Source organism: Choloepus didactylus, chromosome 4 (assembly GCF_015220235.1).
Source record: "Choloepus didactylus isolate mChoDid1 chromosome 4, mChoDid1.pri, whole genome shotgun sequence".
Classification (NCBI taxonomy): domain Eukaryota; kingdom Metazoa; phylum Chordata; class Mammalia; order Pilosa; family Megalonychidae; genus Choloepus; species Choloepus didactylus.
Genome location: NC_051310.1, coordinates 97,170,625 through 97,189,949, shown reverse-complemented (window position 1 = coordinate 97,189,949; position 19,325 = coordinate 97,170,625). Strand labels below are relative to the sequence as shown.

The 19,325-nt window shown below is 47.4% G+C and overlaps 1 protein-coding gene across 4 annotated transcripts in view; it reads left to right on the top strand.

The window, feature by feature from the left end:
* Positions 1–19,325, top strand: part of IL16 (interleukin 16) — a 110,425-nt gene that overhangs the window by 64,545 nt on the left and 26,555 nt on the right. Inside the window, exons 1-4 of one of the 4 annotated variants that reach the window (XM_037833207.1) lie at positions 112–119; positions 835–949; positions 14,938–15,011; positions 15,587–15,803. In XM_037833207.1, coding sequence (XP_037689135.1) covers positions 14,970–15,011; positions 15,587–15,803 — 259 coding nt within the window. In that variant the 5' untranslated portion in view covers positions 112–119; positions 835–949; positions 14,938–14,969. Of the gene's footprint in view, positions 1–111; positions 120–834; positions 950–14,937; positions 15,012–15,586; positions 15,804–19,325 lie in introns of those variants that run through there. The other 3 variants (XM_037833206.1, XM_037833208.1, XM_037833209.1) reach the window with 3 other exon arrangements.

The following is a 19,325-nucleotide window of genomic DNA, read 5'->3' as shown; positions in this document are numbered from 1 at the left end:
GCTGTGTATTCCTTCGCGTCTCTCTGTGTCCGGCTCATACTCCTAACTCATCCCGCAGGTCTGCAGGGGAAGCCGCGCCTCCCTGCCTTCCCTTCCTGCCTGCAGACCTCACTCACAAGGTGCGCTTGGCCGTCTCTCTGCCACCTCCTGGCCGCTGCCACAGCTGGTCCATCTGCTGAGCCCCTGAGCTTGTCCTCCCAGAGCCAGCTGCCCAAGGCATGCTTGTCGGCTCACCGGAATGACCTAGACGAGAAGGAGCGAGAGGGAGAAGATCAGGTGGAGGGAGGAGACAGGTGCCTGAGGAAGAACACATGATTGGAGTGATGTCCTTGAGAAAGGGAGGGAATGGCCTTTGGTAGGGGACAAGGGATGCTTCTTCCTTCGCAAGCTGCTACTCTTACTATTGCTGTTGATGTTTTTGTTGTTGCGGCTATGTATTTTATTTAATTTTCAAACACAACCCTGTGAGTTAGGTGGTATCATCATCATTTTACAAGGGGAGAAACTGAGGCTCTGAGACAGGAAGTGGTGTGCCCAGAATGGCCAGCTGGAGGGGAAAGCCAGGGCATTAGGCTCCATCCAGCTTCCCTGCCTCTACATTGCTGGCTCCGTGTGCAAAACATCAGACCCTTGAGAAACTTCTAGAGGCTCAGAAGTCTGTACTTACAGTTACTGCTTTTCTCATTCCTTTGTTAAACCCTGAGACTGATGGGACTAAGCGTTATCTTCTCTCCTTCCTGAATCCCTTGGTCAGAGCTGGAGGCAGGCACTCAGGAAATAGTCTAATGAATAGCACCAAACACTCCTAAATCTGACCTTCTTTTCCTTCCCCAGGGCTTGGGCTTCAGCATTGTTGGGGGAAAGGACAGCATTTATGGCCCCATTGGAATTTATGTCAAAACCATCTTTGCAGGGGGAGCAGCGGCAGCTGATGGAAGACTACAAGAAGGTAACTTTCCTATTCCTTACCAGACGATGTTTGAGGAATTAGAAAGAATATCCTAATAGAAGATCTTAGGAATGTAAAATGTGTCTTCAGTCTTCAGAAAATGGCTAACATGAATTCTGGGGTCTGCAGGCAGAGGGGGTACAACTCCCTCGAAGGCGCCACCATTACGGGCATGTAGGCTTTGCGTGTGTTTCCCACTCACCCTCTTCCAATGCCATTACAGCTCTCTCAGCTGGGTCCTGAGGCCAGCTTCAGACAGAAGTATCTGCTTCTGCCCCCTCCCTCTCCCCTTACACGTTCCCACTGCCTTCTTTTTTGTTTTCCTTTCTCAGTTGCTGGAATCCATTGAAATCCCCTTTCCTTCGTTCTCTTTTCCCTCCCAGAAGCACAACCCCAGGGAAAGCAGGTCCAATGCCTATAACAGATGAAATGCATGAACATTCTCTTAGAGCCTCTTGAGTTTTAGGCTCTAGGAATCTAGAAAGAATCAGACATGATCCCTACTTTGGAAGAGCCCATTGTCTGCCCAGCTGGGTGCCCTTTCCCTCTGCCACTCTTCCCCCTCAACTACCTCCTCTTGGCTCTTTCATCCTTTTTTTGTTTTGTTTTGTTTTTTTTATTAAATTCATTTTTATTGAAATACATTCACACACCATACAATCATCCATGGTATACAATCAACTGTCCACAGTATGATAACATAGTTATGCATTCATCACCACAATCTATCTCTGAACATTTTCCTTACATCAGAAAGAACCAGAACAAGAATAAAAAAGTAAAAGTGAAAAAAGAACACCCAAATCATCCCCCCCATCCCACCCCATTTGTCCTTTAGTTTTTATCCCCATTTTTCTACTCATCCATACACTAGATAAAGGGGGTGTGATCCACAAGGTCTTCACAATCACACTGTCACCCCTTGTAAGCTACATTATTATATAATTGTCTTCAGGAGTCCAGACTGCTGGGTTGGAGTTTGGTAGTTTCAGGTATTTACTTCTAGCTATTCCAATACATTAAAACCTAAGAGGTGTTATCTCTATAGTGCATAAGAATGTCCACCAGAGTGACCTCCCGACTCCATTTGAAATCTCTCAGCCACTGAAACTATTTTGTCTCATTTTGCATCCCCCTTTTGGTCAAGAAGATGCTCTCAGTCCCACGATGCCAGGTCCAGATTCATCCCCAGGAGTCATATTCTGCATTGCCAGGGAGATTTACAACCCTGGGAGTCAGGTCCCATGTAGCGGGGAGGGCAGCGAGTTCACCTGTCGAGGTGGCTCAGTTAGAGAGAGAGAGGGCCACATCTGAGCAACAAAGAGGTACTCAGGGGGAGACTCTTAGGCACAATTATATGCAAGTTTAGCCTCTCCTTTGCAGTAACGAGCTTCATAAGGGCATTGTCCCATGATGGAGGGCTCAGCACATCAAACCGCCAGTCCCAATGTTTGTGACAACATCAACACCAGTCCAGGTGAGGATGTCCAACACATCCGCACCTTCCCCCAGATCCTCAGGGCTGGGGAGGGGGAGGCTGTAAATATATTTTTTATTATCTGCCCAAATTACTCTGAGATGTGTCATTATTTCACTCCAGCCTATACTAACTACCATATCTCACTTCCTATTCAAAGTTCCATGCAATTGTGGTATTTGAACAAATCGACTGTAGAGTTGTACCGTTTAGAAAATTTAGATCCTGTACCAAATAGATATCTCTTCCCTTGGTCTCATGTGGAAGTTGAAGTTTTAAAACACAGTCAGTTTCGACCTTTACCCTTTGGCCTGGCTTGCCCTGGTCTTAACCAGACCTGCTTCATTCATATCACTAATTGAAGTCTGGGCTCTTTTTCAGCTTTTTTTTTTTTTTAAACAGTGGCTGTATGCACTAATACTGACATTCATATCTGCCGAGCTCTAGCTCTGAGTTTCAGGTGTCTCAGATATACGCATTGTTCCAGAGACCAATCAGGTTATATGCTAAGGGATCAGGATCTCAAAGTTTAGAGATAGGCCTTACAATTCAGGGATACAATTAACTGCTGTAAGAGCTTACAATCTAGGGACTATTACAATAATTATGTCCACGTTAGGCTATGTTCTAAGATTCAATTCTGAGTTTACACATTGGAGTTAGTCCATATTGGTGAGGCATTAAAGTGTTTGCCTTTATTTCTGGTGTACTTCACTCAAATACTGTGTACAGGATCCATTCACCTCATTGTGTGTTGTCCGGCGCTCTCTCCGCCCCGCCTCGAGTCCTCGGTCGGCCGGCGATGGGGACCAGAGAGATAAGGGGAGAGAGGGTGCGGACAATGTCTTACCCGACGCACTCGTGATCACTCTGGACTCGCAGCAGTGAAGCATGTAGGCTTTTAATGGAACTAGGCAATCATCCTCTTTACAGGTTCCGCCCGGGGCAAGACGCCTCGGGGGAGAACAACCTCGATGCGGCCGTCAGGCGCGGCTCCTTGTGGGCTGTCTCTCCGAGCTCTGCCCGGGAACTTTCTTATAAACCTTACGTATATCCAATGGGCAAACGCCACGCATACAAGCATGATTGGTGAATACAGAGGGTTGTCACATACATCACAAAGCGGAAGCAGGATGTGGGCGCCATCTTTGCACCACTCGATGGGCGGGGGGAACTCAAGGGCAGGCTGCAGCTTGTCTACTAGGCCTAATCCGGAATGTGGCTGCTCACATCTCCCCCTTTTTGTTTTTATTTTGATGCCCCAGTGTCTCCAGTGATGAATGTGCTCCCGTGGACCTAGATGGCCCACAACGTATGTTTTGGTGCTTTGGGGAGTCTGGACTAGGTCCCGGCCATACTGCGGCGGGGCCTCTGGCACCGACCAGAATGCTCACTTCATATAGAGACCGGAGAGCCCATGAGCTGGAAACCATGTGGCTCTCCTTGCAGTACTCAGTCTCGCAACTGGGGGACAAGAGGGTTAGGAGAACGGTAGCCAGTGTCGAGGGCGTCACTAGGTGTCTCTGTGCAATGGCAGGGGTCCCGTCTGGCCACAACTAGGACTCTGCCCAAGAGATCTACCTGAGACAAAAATAGGACCACTGGTGCCGATTATTTATATCCGGGATTTTGCCAAATACTTAGCTGCGAACCTTGCCCCCAAATGCCCCGCTTCGAGTGGTTGGGATGGGTGCTGGGCAGAGGGACTATAGTCATCAGGAGGGTTACAGGCAGAGGACATGGCCATCATGGCGGTAACACGTAATTGCTGTTGTCTTTGAAACAAACGCTCCAGCAAACTCTTAACAATGATTAAACCTACTAATAACCCCACAGCAAGAAGAACCCAGTTGGTCAGATTAGGCCAAGAGAACCAGGAGGGAAAAAAGGTCAATATTCCTGGCCCTCTTCCCGGTCTGCTGGGGAGTGGTCGACACCGTCGACATCATTTGACCGCTCATCACGCGAGTTGAGGACTGGATCCAACAGGTCACGTTGGGGGTTTAACGACCCGTCAGGCTGCAGTTCTTTGGTGTTCTCAGGCGACTGCACGGTTCTCACCAATCTCTCCGGTACCCACACTGGTTGGCGTCCTGGTTCCTGGGGAAAGACACAAACAGAGCCTCTGGCCCAGCTGAGCACTGGGTCAGGACCTTTCCATTGCCCCGACAGAACATCCCTCCAACGGACCAGGCCTCTATGCGGAGGACCTGGGGTGGTATGTTGTAGGGCAGGCGTCATGGTTGATGCGTTTTCATTTAAATAATTGTATGTAAATAGGGCGGCAGACAATTGGGCCCTGGGGGACAGACCATGACCTATTCCCCCCTTTTGCTTTTGTAATAATTCTTTAATGGTTCTATGCGCTCTCTCGATGATACCCTGCCCCTGAGGGTTGTATGGGATGCCATGTTTTAGGTGAACTTCCATAACATCACAAAATTTTTGGAAAGCCTTGCTGACGTAAGCCGGTCCATTGTCTGTTTTCAAAGTTTTTGGCTTGCCCCACGTTGCCCAAGCTGCAAGGCAATGCGCAATAACCTGATGGACCTTTTCCCCTGTCTCGGCAGAGGCAAACATCACCTGAGAACAGGTATCAATTGACACATGCAAGTACTTGACCCTACCAAACTCGGCAAAATGAGTAACATCCATCTGCCAAATGTCTCCCGGGATGAGACCCCTAGGGTTTACTCCTATTGAGGGGATAGCTTTTCGAGTGACACAATTTCCACAGGCTCGGACTATGTCTCTAGCTATTGCTCGTGGTATCTTAAACCGCCTAGCCAGGGTACCCGCGTTGATGTGGAACCTGTGATGGAATTCTCGGGCTAGTTGGCAAGGCGTCAGTGCAGGAAAGACATGTGGCTGCCGAGTAGCCATATCTACTAAATGGTTACTGCGTGCCATGGGGCCAGGTAAGCCCGTATGAGCCCTAATATGAACTATGTGAAAGGGATGCCGTCTCGCGAGAATCACCGTTTGAAGCTCGTGAAAGAGGGTGCTCACTGTGGAGGAACCCTTTATAATGCCCACAGCTTCCAAAATTCGCAGAGAGTTAACAACGTAGATGGAATCAGAGATAATATTCAGAGGGTCTGGAAACTCTTTCAAGACCGTGGTGACGACCTGCAGCTCGACCCACTGAGGTTTGAGTGGCTGAAAGAGAACAGTTTTGGGAGCATCTCCTTCCACACAATATGCTCCTATACCCGAGCTGGAACCATCAGTGTACACAGTGAGAGCGCCTTTAATTGGTCTAGGCGACGTGACCCTGGGAAAAATCACCGGGTGTCGGGTGACAAACTGTAGGAGGGGGTCTTTGGGGTACTGATTGTTGATACATCTCGAAAAGGTGCATCGGAGAATGGCCCATTGATCTATACACCCAGTAAGCACCTCAAGCTGCTGAGAAGAATAAGGCACCCTGAGGTTTTTGGGCTGCAGACCAAAATGTTGTACTGCCTGTTTAATGGCCTGTAGGGCCAGTTCAGCGACTGCAGTGGGATAATGTTCTAAAATCCTTTTAGGGGAAACTCCGGGGTGAATCCAGAGTAATGGTCCCCGTTGCCATAGCACTGCGGTGGGCTGTGATTCTGTCGGTAGAAGACAGGCATCAAAGGGCTCACTGGGGTTCACTCTTTTCAATGCAGCACTACTGAGCGCTTGCTCTACTTGGTACAGTGACTGCCTCGCTGCAGGGGTAAGGTATCTTGGTGAAGCCAGATCCGAGTCCCCTTTCAGCAACTCGAATAAGGGCATTAAATCTGCATTGGGTAATTTCAAATATGGGCGGATCCAGTTTATGTCCCCCATAAGCCTCTGCATGTCATTTAGGGTATGAATCCTGTCTAGTCTGAGTGTAACCCTCTGGGGTGAGATGTGGGTAGGCGTGAGCCTTGCTCCCAAAAAGGTGACAAGCTCGGTCATCTGTATTTTTTCCGGGGCCACTTCTAAGTTGGCTTCTCGGAGTGTTAGAACTAAATGTGCTAATGTGGTCCTAAGGAGGTCTACTTGTCCATGGGTCAACAGGATGTCATCCATGTAATGGAGGATCCTTACTTGGGGAAAAAGCTGGCGGGTACTGGCTAATTTTTCAGCCACGTACAACTGGCACATGGTAGGGCTATTAGCCATGCCCTGAGGCAAAACCGTCCATTCAAAACGACGACAGGGCTCCTCCTGATTTAGGGAGGGCACAGTGAAAGCAAATTTTGGGGTATCCTCGGGGTGAAGTGGGATAGAAAAGAAACAATCTCTAATATCTATAATAAAGACAGGCCACCGCTCTGGCAGAGTTGAGAGAAGGGGCAGTCCCATCTGGACAGGCCCTAGGGGCTCCATGCAATTATTGATGGCCCTTAAATCATGTAATAGCCTCCACGTGCCTGATTTTTTCTTGATGACGAAGATAGGGGTGTTCCAGGGTGACGTGGAGGGAACGATGTGCCCCCTCTCCAGCTGATCTGACACTAAGGCGTGCAATGCTGAAAGTTTCTCCTGAGGCAAGGGCCACTGAGGTACCCAGATTGGAACCTTAGCTTTCCAGGTTAACTTTATAGGTGTAGGTGGGTATTTACCCTCAGTGGCCCCTAGGAAAAACCCAGGCCTTGTCTGCCAGGGTTTGAGTCAGCCTGAATGGGCTTCACGCGCCCTTGCAAGGAGGCTCCCAGCCCCCTGCCCGGGACATATCCCATTCTATTCAGCAACTGTTTAGAAGTTGGAGAGTAGCCTGTGGTTAGGGTTACATCCATTTGAGCTAGAATATCTCTTCCCCATAATGAAACAGGCAGGGCCAGCACATAAGGCTGGAAACTGCCCTGATGTCCTTCCTCATCCTCCCAATGGAGAGTAGTGGCACTCACCATGGGCGCTGAGATTTGGCCGATCCCTCTGAGGGTGTCTTCCGCTTGGTTCGTTGGCCAAGCGGGGGGCCAATCTTGCTGTCTTATAATCGACCTATCTGCTCCGGTATCTAACAGACCTAGGAAGGCTCGGCCTTGCACTTTAAGAGTCAGCATGGGTCGAGACTCCAGGGACATTTGAAGACCCTCAAAAACCTCTCCGGAGGATCCAAATCCTTTATTCCCCCTCTGTCCTGGCTTGCTTGGAAAGACTGAATGCAGGCTGGGCAAAAGCAGAAGCTGCGCCAACTTATCACCCTCTGCAATGACCAGAGTACCCTGCAGAGACTGTACCATAATCTGGACATGGCCTGTGAAATCTGAGTCTACAATACCTGGTATAACTGTTAACCCTTTTAGGGCTGTGGATGCTCTCCCTATTAAGAGCCCCACCGTTCCTGCTGGTAAGGGCCCCTTGAAGGAGGTCCCCACTAATTGGACTCCCATGGCGGGGGTTAGTACGAGTCTGGAGGTGGCACAGAGGTCCAATCCTGCTGATCCGGGAGATGCGCGGGTCTGGATGGGAGCCGCATCGCCCGCTGGTGTGTTTGGGGGCCCACCGCAAGGGTGGACCCCCTCTGCCCGTTTTTTGAATCCTGTTCGGGGCGGCCAGAAAGGCGTACTCCCTGCGCGCTGAAGACTGACTTACAGTCCTCTGCGCGATGAGGCCCCTTGTAGCAGCGGCCGCACAGCTTAATGGCCGCACGCGGTCCGCGGAGGTGCTGAACGGCGGGCGGTTGATCTTTATTAGGGCAATCTCTCCTAAAATGTCCTGACTGGCCACAGCCATAGCACCTTTTTGGCCTTGCCCCCAAGGCTCCGGGGTCCTTTGCGGTTACCTGTAGGGAGCTGGCTAGCATAGCAGCCAACCCTGCATTAGTTAACGGGCTACCAGCGTCTCTGCAAAGCCGAACCCATTCTGTCAAGCTCTTCCCCTTATTCTGTGCCAGGATAACCTTACATTCCGTATTGCATTGCTCAAAAATCATCTGCTTAACTACAGTTTCCGCTACCCCTGGATCTGAGAAGATTCTCTCAGCCGCAGTCTGCATCTTTGCCACAAAATCCACAAAAGGTTCTGTGGGACCCTGGTGAATGCCGCTGAGTGAGGCCTGGGCTTCTCCCTCTCCTGTCAACTTTTTCCATGCCCCTATGAAACAGCGGAAAATTTGGGCGTAAACTTCCTGGGGGTATCCTGTCTGATTTTGGGCGTGAGCACCTTTCCCTAACAACATATCTACATTCCACCCGCCGTGCCTCCCCGCCGCATTCCTCGCTGCCTGCTCCTCAGCTAACTCCTCAAACCACGCTTTCCAATCGATAAACCGGCCGGGTGGCAAGCAGGAGCAAGCCAGCTGAAGGATATCAGCAGGTGTATGATTTAGGGTGGAGAGGTTCTCAACCATGTTCAGGGTGTAAGGGGCGTTGGGGCCGTACTGATGTACGGCTTGCCTCAGCTCCTTCAAGAGCTTGTAATCATAGGATTCATGCAGATTACGACCTTGGTGATTGATGATGACTGGGAACATTTCGGAGACCGGTTCGGGCTCGAGCGGTTGATAGCCGCCCAAAATGCCAAAAGGTCTGAATGTGGTAAAGGGGCTCCACTTCCAAAAATGCCTCCTATTGTCATTTGAGGGTGAAGGGCCCGGAGGGTCCACGTAGTCGGGCGGGGGTTCTGGGTGTTGCGAGGGGGGGTCATGGTCTCTACTCGTCATGGCCACTAGAGGGAGTCCTGTACAAGGGCCCCTTGCGGAGTCGGTTAAACCGTCCACCGGATGCAGGTGCTTCCTTAGGGGCGCAACGGTCGTTGCCGGTGGGGCAGAGGGCCGCGTGGGTGAGATAGGGGGTGCCTCTAGATCAATCAGCGGAGGCGCTTCCGGTCCCTCGTCTGCCTCGCTTTCAGAATCTGAGTCAGAACTATCAGAACTAGTACTCGACTCTGGCGGCTTGCCCTTATGGGTGCCCTCCGCGGATGAAACGGACTGAGTTTCTTGGAGCGCATGTCGCACCTGCAACAAGGCAGCAGGCGTGGTCAGGCCCATGGCCGATTCCAGCTCAAGTACAGCACGAACAGTCTCCCATATAAGGACCAGGACTGGGTCCAGACAAATGCCCGTTTGGCGCGCTCGGTCTATATCACGGCCAAGTTTCATCCAAGAGGGCAGGTTGAGGCTGCCAGAGCAGGGAAACCAGGGGGCAAAAGTGGCCACATCATCAAGGAATCGTTGGAGAGAACTTTTCTTAACTGAGATACCCCGCTGCTTCAAAGGGTCTTTAAGGGGGTTAATAGGGGTGAGCTTTCAGACTGCCCCATGCTTGCAGTCGGCACTATCTCTTAATCACTCGGAGAGCTCTTCCGAGTCCCCGGGGCTACCTGAACGCCCACGGGCCCTAGTCCTCGCACGAAAAAAAAGGGGTGCTTACCTTCTCGCGGTGATCAGTCGCGGAAGTCAAGCCACGGATCCCGGGAGCACGTCTCCGTCGGGTCGAGGGGAACGCGAATGAGGTTCCCCGTACGGGCCACCACTTGTCCGGCGCTCTCTCCGCCCCGCCTCGAGTCCTCGGTCGGCCGGCGATGGGGACCAGAGAGATAAGGGGAGAGAGGGTGCGGACAATGTCTTACCCGACGCACTCGTGATCACTCTGGACTCGCAGCAGTGAAGCATGTAGGCTTTTAATGGAACTAGGCAATCATCCTCTTTACAGGTTCCGCCCGGGGCAAGACGCCTCGGGGGAGAACAACCTCGATGCGGCCGTCAGGCGCGGCTCCTTGTGGGCTGTCTCTCCGAGCTCTGCCCGGGAACTTTCTTATAAACCTTACGTATATCCAATGGGCAAACGCCACGCATACAAGCATGATTGGTGAATACAGAGGGTTGTCACATACATCACAAAGCGGAAGCAGGATGTGGGCGCCATCTTTGCACCACTCGATGGGCGGGGGGAACTCAAGGGCAGGCTGCAGCTTGTCTACTAGGCCTAATCCGGAATGTGGCTGCTCACAGTGTGTCTCACAGCTTCACTCCTTCTTGTAGTTGCTCAATGTTCCACTGTATGCGTACACCACAGTACACCATTCCATTCTTCAGTCAATGTACCCTTAGGTCATCTGCACCCTTTGCAAATCATGATTACTGCCTCCATGAACACCAGTTTGCAAATGTCCGTTCATGTCTCTGCTCTCAGATCTTCAAATGACATACCCCATAATGAGGTTGCAGGACCTTTTGGTCCCCATCTTTCATCCTTTTACCAGGAAGGAAGCTCTTGGCATCCCAGGAGTGAGGGGCCTGGGGTGCACAGCTGCCTCTTGAGTGCCCTTCCCTGTCTTATTGCCCCGGGGTGGGGGTCACAGTTTCCTTCCCTCATCTCCAGCTCCATCCAAAAGTCATGTTTGGATAGTTGGGCAACAGGCTTGGCCCAAGGAGATCTCTAGTTTTCAATTCAGGAGGCAAAGTTCAGAGACAGGCAGCCACTGTAGGTCAGGAACTTGTTTACACATTGGGCCTTTAAAGAGAAGTGATTTCAGTGTTCCCATTCTTCTCTATCAGGTCAGTTTCCATAAGCCAAGCTGGGAGCCCAACCACCCTTAAAATAACCTAACTTGTTTAGGGCAGTGATCAGCAAATGCTGGCCCGTGGGCCAAATCTGGCCTGTGGCATTTTTTGTGGCGCTTGAACTAAGAATGATTTTTACATTTATAAAAGGTTCAGAAAAAAATCCAAAGAAGAATAATATTTTGTGACATGTGAAAATGAAATAAAATTCAAATTCCAATGCCCATAAAAAAAGCTGTATTGGAACACAGCTATGCTCATTCGTTTACCTATGTTGATAGCTGCTTTTGAGCTACAGCTGTGGTGGTGTAGTACAACAGAGGGCATATGTTCTGCAGTCTAAAATATTTACTCTCTGGCCCTTTACCGAAAAAGTTAGCCATCCCAATACTACACAGGATTACACATATGGATTTTATTATGTAGGCGGTGGGGAGACTGTTGAAGGTTTCTGGAATCTGGAAGGGACTAGCTATGACTAGGAATTTTAGATGATTCAGGAGGAGAGTGTAGAATGAAGTGGACTGAAGAGAAACAGAAGCAGAAGACTAGTTAAGAGGCTGTGGGATGCACCAGGGGCCAGCTCTTAAGAGCCAGTCTGAGGAAGTAACCCTGTGAGGGGAAAGGGGCAGATGGGGAAAATGTCAGAACTTGGACCTTACTGGAGGGGCAAATGAGACGTCTCTTGAAGGCTTCCAGCCTTAGTAAACTGAGGTGAAATGACATTATACCAGGAAAAAAGGCAGAGGAGGAAGAGGAAAAGGAGAGAAAGGGAGAAGGGAAAGGAGGTTCAGATTTGAACAGTGGAGTGGAGTTAAGATACCCAGGTGACCACTAGGTGGAGATGTCCAGCAAGCCAATGAAAATTTGGGTCACAGCTCAAGAAGCAGGTTAGGGTCAAAGGAATACAGTTTTAGGGGTCGTCTACATTTGGAAGATAGCTGTAGTTGTAGAGTGGGTGAAGAAGACAAGATAGAGAAGATTGTAGAGGAGTGAGTCATGGTTCTAAGGAAATGGCTAAATTGAGAGGCGGGCAGAGAATGAAAGAAAGGAAGAAAAGTGGCATCCGAATCTGGAGAGTGAGCCCTAGGTTTTTTTTATTATTATTATCTTTTGTACCCTTGTGTATTTGAGCAAAAGGTGGGGAGGGGTTGAGGTGGAAAGAAAAGCAAATATTGTGTTTTGTTTTGTCTCCTGAATGCAAGGTTGCCCAAGCCAGCTTTATTATTTTAGGTGAAGTTGGGGTGTGGGGTATGTGTCTCCCTTAGTTAATTTCATTTACAAAAATAGAGCATTTCAATGAGCCAAAACATTTAGCTAACAAACATTTCCTTGTTCTAGCCTCAAAAAATTGACCAAATGACCTTTTGTAATTTCTTTCAAATGTGCAGTTTTAGGATCTGCCCTTGTGTTCATGGGGGATTCACCAGTTGCAGCAAATGTTTGGTGTACAGATCAAGGCTAATAATGTTGGGTTTTAAAACAAAACTTCCACCTCCAGAAAAATGATTGTGTAAGATTTATTTGGCAAAATCTAGGTTAATCAGCTTCCAGTGAGTAGGGTCTAATAAGGATAAGGGCAGTCTAAAGAGCCCAGAGCTTGGCTCTGAGACCCTGCTGGGATGAATATTCTATTTACAATAACTTGAGGAGAAGTTCAGCCTCTTATGTAACTAAGAATGGGCATGTCTGAAGTATGTTCTTTGTATATCGCTCCTTCAGCATACATTTAATTACACTGAGACTGTTTTTTAATGTGTCCGTTTTCATGCCTAGACTTGGACTCTCTCAAGGGCAAGGACTAGGTCCTTTTATTTTTACACCATGGTTTCAGCACCCTAACAGATAGAGCTGATTTAAACCCTTACCCAACCTACCTCCACCCTCTATTTCCAACACATACATATGTTGGCTAAAATAGTACGTCTGAATTCAAAAATAAAGAAATGGAAATGCTTAGGGTGTTGGAAAAGAAACAACCTTAAATCTAGTGTAGAAAACTCTCAGATTGATGATGTGGTGGCCCAGAGGGCTGCTGGACTGTTTATAGGCTGTAGAATCCAGGGGCCAGGATTTTAATACAGAGGGATAGGGGACATGGCCTTGGGGCCACGTGAGGCTCTGAGAGCCCTGCATGAAGCCTTGATCCTGAAAGGGCTGCCCCTCACTAAAGGCCACAGGGCCCCAGGGGAGCAACAAGGAAGCTGAAATTTACCCATGACTCTTGGGTGGGGAAAAAACATCTCTCACAAGAAAATGAAAACGCAATTTTGTATCATGTATAGATATAGAGGCCACATTGACATTACCTGTAGAATACAGGAATCCACAAGAGAGGAATTAATGTTAAAATTAGTCCTGAACCAGTTAAACCCTTGGGGTACTAGTGGAAAGAAAGGGAAAACTGATAGCAACCTGGGATGTAAGGGACTCCCACAGAAAAAAATAAACTCCCCTGAAAAGATAAGCTCACAATAAAATTACATGCCACATCAGGAAATGTCCACTATTAAGGAGGGTCAGCAGATATAACAGAGATAAATGTTAGCCTTCATACACTTAAGATACAGAACGATCTAAAACAGACTATAGAATTAGTATGTGTAAAATGATAAGAGTTAAATGATAAAAGAAGAAATATAAACTATAAGGAAAGAACAGAACATAATGAAAAAATAGTTGATGTGAAAAAATAACTTTTAGAAATTTTTTTAGAAAGCACGGCCATTGAAATAAAAAATACTTAAAGGCTGGGTTAAACAGCGTATTAGGTATAGCTGTGAGGAGAATTAGTGAACAGGAGATTATCCAGCATGCCATACAGAGCAACAGAAACAGAAAACATGAACATAAAAGAAATACAGAGTAAAGGTCGAGAAGGTCCAAAATAGATCTCCTAGGAATTCTAGAAAGAAATAATAGAGTGAATAGGGGAGAAGCAATATGCAAAGTGATGGAGCTAACAATTTTCTACAATTGATCAAAGGCATGAAACTTCAGCTTGAAGAAGCACAAAGAGCTTCCTTCCACCTTAGCACATCATAGCAAAACTGCAGAATATTAAAATTTAGGAAAAACAAAACTTTAAAGCAATGAGAGGAAAAGGATGGGTCATTTACAATGGCACCATAATTAGGTTGCCGGTAGATCCCACCAATAACAACCAAACACAGAAGTCAGTGTAGAACTAGAGTTCAGCACAGTGTATTGAATACATTGAATGAAAGGGAGAAAGTGATTTTTCATTCATGTAAAAATAGATTTCTGGATTCAGAAAAAATTATCCTTATAGCTTTATGAAAAAAAAAACAACTTTTACCCAAATGATCCAAGTCCTAATTCTTTTCACCATGTGACTTTGGACCTCTCTTAATTCAATATCCTCTTCTGTGAAATGGAGCATACATTGCATTCTGGAAACATTACATCCAACTCATATGTATTGAGCACCTTGTAGGCCCCACACAGAGTTGACCCTGGGGTATAGCATCTAACAAGACAAAGTTCCTGTCCCCAGGGAGCTGCCAGCTGGGTGGGGAGAGATTTTGGTAGGTCCCTGATTACTATGTAGGCTGACAAGTGACATTGGTAGACCCAGGGTGCCGTGAGAGTACAGAGGAGATGAGGGCAGCAGGGTCTAAAATGTTAAGAAGGTGTAGGTGAAGAAGGTAGAGAAGAGCATTTTAGTTGAGAAAATGGCATGGATTAGGCATTTAACTGAAGAGACCATAGTGGAAAATGAAGATTGTATAAGGAAATGATCCACTAGAGCAATTGGTGTGAGTTCTGGAAGGCAGGAGGAGAAGAAGGTGAAGCAAATTGGTGCAGGGACAGTATCAGGCCAGGCTGGATCTCATCCTGAAAGATCAGAGCTGCCAGAGAAGGCCCATCATTGCTACCCTGCCTTGCTTTCCAGGGGTGGGCTCTGAATGAGAAGATGGGCTTCAAAGTGCTTTGTGCATTGTATAAAACACTAGTCAGGTGGGGAGACTAGAGTTCAAGGTAAGTATGGTCTCTCTTAACTACAGTGTCTCCCTCTCTCAACAGGTGATGAAATTCTGGAACTCAATGGTGAATCAATGGCTGGACTAACACATCAGGATGCTTTGCAGAAATTCAAGGTGACTATTTCTTATCAACATATGGCCAGACTCTGGAGCTTTCAGGAAAATGAGCCAAGCTCCCAGAATCACCCTCCTTAATTCAAACCTACAAATTCCAAAGGTGGGATCCTTTGCATTAAACAGCTAGCTGATCTTGATCTTGTCACAGCATTAAAAAAAGAACTCACTAAGAAAATAATTATGTAATCTGAACTGTTGTAGGCAGAGAGTTTAATGTTTAAACTCTTTAAGATTTACAAAACTATTTTGAAACACTTTACATTTTCATATTGATATGCTATTAACAAATATGTTTTACATTTTAAAGATAGCTACTAAAAGTTTTTTTGTCTCCATCTAGTTAGTTCAATTCAAGAATCTTTGTTCTCTCACTCTCTCTGGCATATATACCATAGATATAAAATTATATGATATGTGTGCAATATATTTGCGATGTGTATGATGCACACACACACACATACGGCTGCTTTTCCTTGAACAGTATTTAACCACTATCGTTGATGGAGGCCAGTCTTCTTCACCTCCCCCTGAATTGTTGCTGAATTTTGTAGCACTGTCTCTTTTACTTTCAGCAAGCCAAAAAGGGGCTCCTCACCCTCACTGTGAGAACACGCCTGATGACCCCCCACTCCCTGTCCAGCCACCTGTCTCCCCCACTGTGCCGCTCTCTGAGCTCCAGCACTTGTGCCACCAAGGACAGCGGCTCCTTCGCTTTAGAAAGCCCTGCAGCTCCTGAGAGCACCGCCAAGCCCAATTACAGAATCATGGTGGAGGTTTCTCTGAAGAAAGGTAGGAGCCCTGGCCTTCTGACCCAGAAAGGGCTACACCCACCCTCCTCCACCCTCCTGCCTGGGTCTTCCACCTCTGCGTTTCTGAGACTGTCCTCATTTGGAATCAGTTCATGTGCAGGGCAGGGCATTGTCTTTTAGCAGATTTTATGGCTGTTGCTTGGCTAGGCTTGGCGGCAAGGTCTATTCCTCTGTTTCTTTATATAAGCTCAGGCCAAACCAACCAAACTCTGTCAAAGTGTTCTGGTGCAGTGGTTAAAACAAAATAAAACAAAGCAAAAATAAAGCATTCACGAAACTACACAACTCACCCCCTCCCACCCCCCCACAGCAGACCAGGGATTGTAGTTCTGTAGCTAATATGCTAAGAGATCTTGGGCAGGTCCCTTCCCCTTTCTGGGCCACTATTTTCTTCTCTGTGGAACAGGAAGTGAAACAGAAGTTTCTGAGGTTCCTTTAGAGCTCTGATGTCTGGGGTTGATATCTATTCCCTTTGCCACCCACAGGGGGACACTAACTCCAGAGGGTTAAGGAGACTTTCGTGTGAAATTGCCACTGAGACCTGGAATTTAAAGAGGGGCAGCTAGAGGCAGAGCCAGGCTCCACAGAGGGAGCAGCACATATCGAAGCAGTGAGGCTGGGATGTGCTTGGGGCTTGGGGTGCTCTAGCAGCGGAGGGAAGGCCAGTGGGCTGGAGCAGGGCAAGTGGGGTGAGAGGTGACATCAGAGCATTTGGCAGGGCCAGGTCCTGTGGGACTTTGCAGTTAGATTATTTCTAATTACAACTGGAAGTCCTTTAAGGATTTCTCAGCAGGGGAGTGACACAATCCAGCTCATGCTTGAGAAAATGTCTGTTGGGTTTCTTTGTGAAGCACGCACTGTAGTGAGGCAAAAGCAAAAGCTTGGAAACCAGTTGCAGAGATGCAGGTCAGAGAGGATGGTAGGAGTGGAGATGGAGATGGGTGGATGAGTTTGAGATATATTTTAGAAGCAGAATCAAGAGGGTGAATAATTCCTTGTACAGTGCTTTGCCTTCTGCATGTCTTAGCTCACCTGCTGTACTGTGAGCGTCCCTGTGTGCCTCAAAGCCTGGCACAGCGCTTGGCATAAGTGCTTGGCACACATAGGTCTGTGCTGGCATGGGGCCAACAGGTATATTCAGTGCTCCCAGGGTAAGTTTCCTGGGCAGGCATGGAATGTGGGAAAACACGTCTTTCTTCTTCTCCCTGCTGGGTTCCTGGCTGGGGTGGACAGAACCCTCGTCTTGGATCAGTAACACGTATTTTTCACTTTCTTTTTATATATAATTCTTGGACTCTACTTCTAGATTTTTGTTACACAGTTTTAGGGGTGAGGCCCGGGAATCTATGTTGCAAACAATGTAACCCCAAGCAATTCTGATGCCTGCTAGTATTAAGAGCTATTGTTCTAGAGTTGGGAACCCTGAGCTCCATGAAGGGCCCCCACCTTTGTTCATGGGCCATGTCACAGCCCAAACTCCTCATCCATACAGAGGGGTCACCAACAATTGCTCATGGCCTCCCTCATAGGATGTTGCCAGGACCAGCTTCAGAAGGTGAAACTGTGTGGGGAAGAGCTTCATAAATCATGAAGTGCCAGAAGAAACCCACAAAGATTTTCCTCCTTCTCCCTGGCCACTCCATCTTGTTCTCCTTGCTGGCTGCTCCTCATTTTCCAGAACTTTTCCAGGGGTGTTAGCAACCCCCGGCCCTCCTCTTCCACACATGCTGGAGATTCCCATCTATCCCCATGGCCCTAACACCACAAACATGCTGCTCCTTCAAACTTTTAACTGCTGCCCTGCCCGCTCTCCTGGGTTTCAGATTCATCTGTTCAACTGCCGACTGCACATGTCCACTTGGGTATCTCATAGGCATCTCCAGTGTCATGTGGGCAAGACTGAACCCTCGATCCCCCACCCCCATAATCCTGCCACCCCCACCAGTCTTCATTTTGGTAACTGCATCATCATCCATCCATCAAGCCAAAAAATCTCCGAGTTATTTCAATTTTTAAAAAATTTCTCTCCACATTTAATCCATCAGCAAGCCTGTCTTCAAAAATATATTCCACTAATGTCCATTTCTCTCCATCATCACTAGTAGTGAATATTAAGTTTGGGGCCCGGGCCCCACCCCCATTTCCCTCTTTTGTAAAGCCAGCCTGTGTTGCTGCCCCCCTCCCTCCCCCTATTTCCTGCCACTGCCTTTGTTTGGGCCCATCTCTGCCTCCCTCTTCCTTTCCTCCACTTCGCACGCCACATGGTTGCTCCCTCCCTCCCCACCTCTCGTGTTTAAATGTGCAAACCAGGCATTGCCAAAATTACAAGACAAACTATGTGTAATCCCATATTGGCCAAAGCTCGCATACCTTACATTTCCAAGACCCCGTGAACCCCCTGATTGACAGAAAGCTTTATAAAAAGAAATTCCACCACCTGACTGTGCGGTTTTCCCTCCAAGCAGAATTTTCTGCCGGTTGGGGCCACCCCAAGGCTTCTCTTAATAAACTTTATTGTTGCAAACTTTATTGTTGCTTGCCATTTGGCTTGGTTGCCTGTCTTGCACCAAACTACCTTACAGTGAAGTCCAGGCCACCATCATCTTGCTCACCAGTAGCCTCTTCACCGATTTCCTTGTTTCCACTCTTGATCTCCTAAAGTTCTTTCTCCTCATAGCAGCCAGAGTCATATTTTTACAAATAGAAATTAGATTATGTCACATCCTTGTTCAGAACTCCTCTCTGTTTAAAGGAGAAATAGGTGGTTCTACAATAATAGTGGGAGATTCAAGACACTACTTTCAATAATGATTAGTCATATAGACAGAAGATCTATAGGGATACAGAGGACTTGAAAAATGCCATAAACCAAATAGATGTAACAGGCATTTATAGAACAACAGGAGAATATGTATTATTCTTAAGTACATGTGGGTCATTCTCCATGTTAGACCCTGTATCAGGTCACAAAATTAATATCAATACACTTTATTTTATTTATTTATTTTTTTGTCATCATTTTATTGAGATATATTCACATACCACGCAGTCATACAAAACAAATTGTACTTTCGATTGTTTACAGTACCATTACATAGTTGTACATTCATCACCTAAATCAATCCCTGACACCTTCATTAGCACACACACAAAAATAACAAGAATAATAATTAGAGTGAAAAAGAGCAATTGAAGTAAAAAAGAACACTGGGTACCTTTGTCTGTTTGTTTCCTTCCCCTACTTTTCTACACATCCATCCATAAACTAGACAAAGTGGAGTTTGGTCCTTATGGCATTCCCAATCCCATTGTCACCCCTCATAAGCTACATTTTTATACAACTGTCTTCGAGATTCATGGGTTCTGGGTTGTAGTTTAATAGTTTCAGGTATCCACCACCAGCTACCCCAATTCTTTAGAACCTAAAAAAGGTTGTCTAAAGTGTGCGTAAGAGTGCCCACCAGAGTGATCTCTCGGCTCGTTTTGGAATCTCTCTGTCACT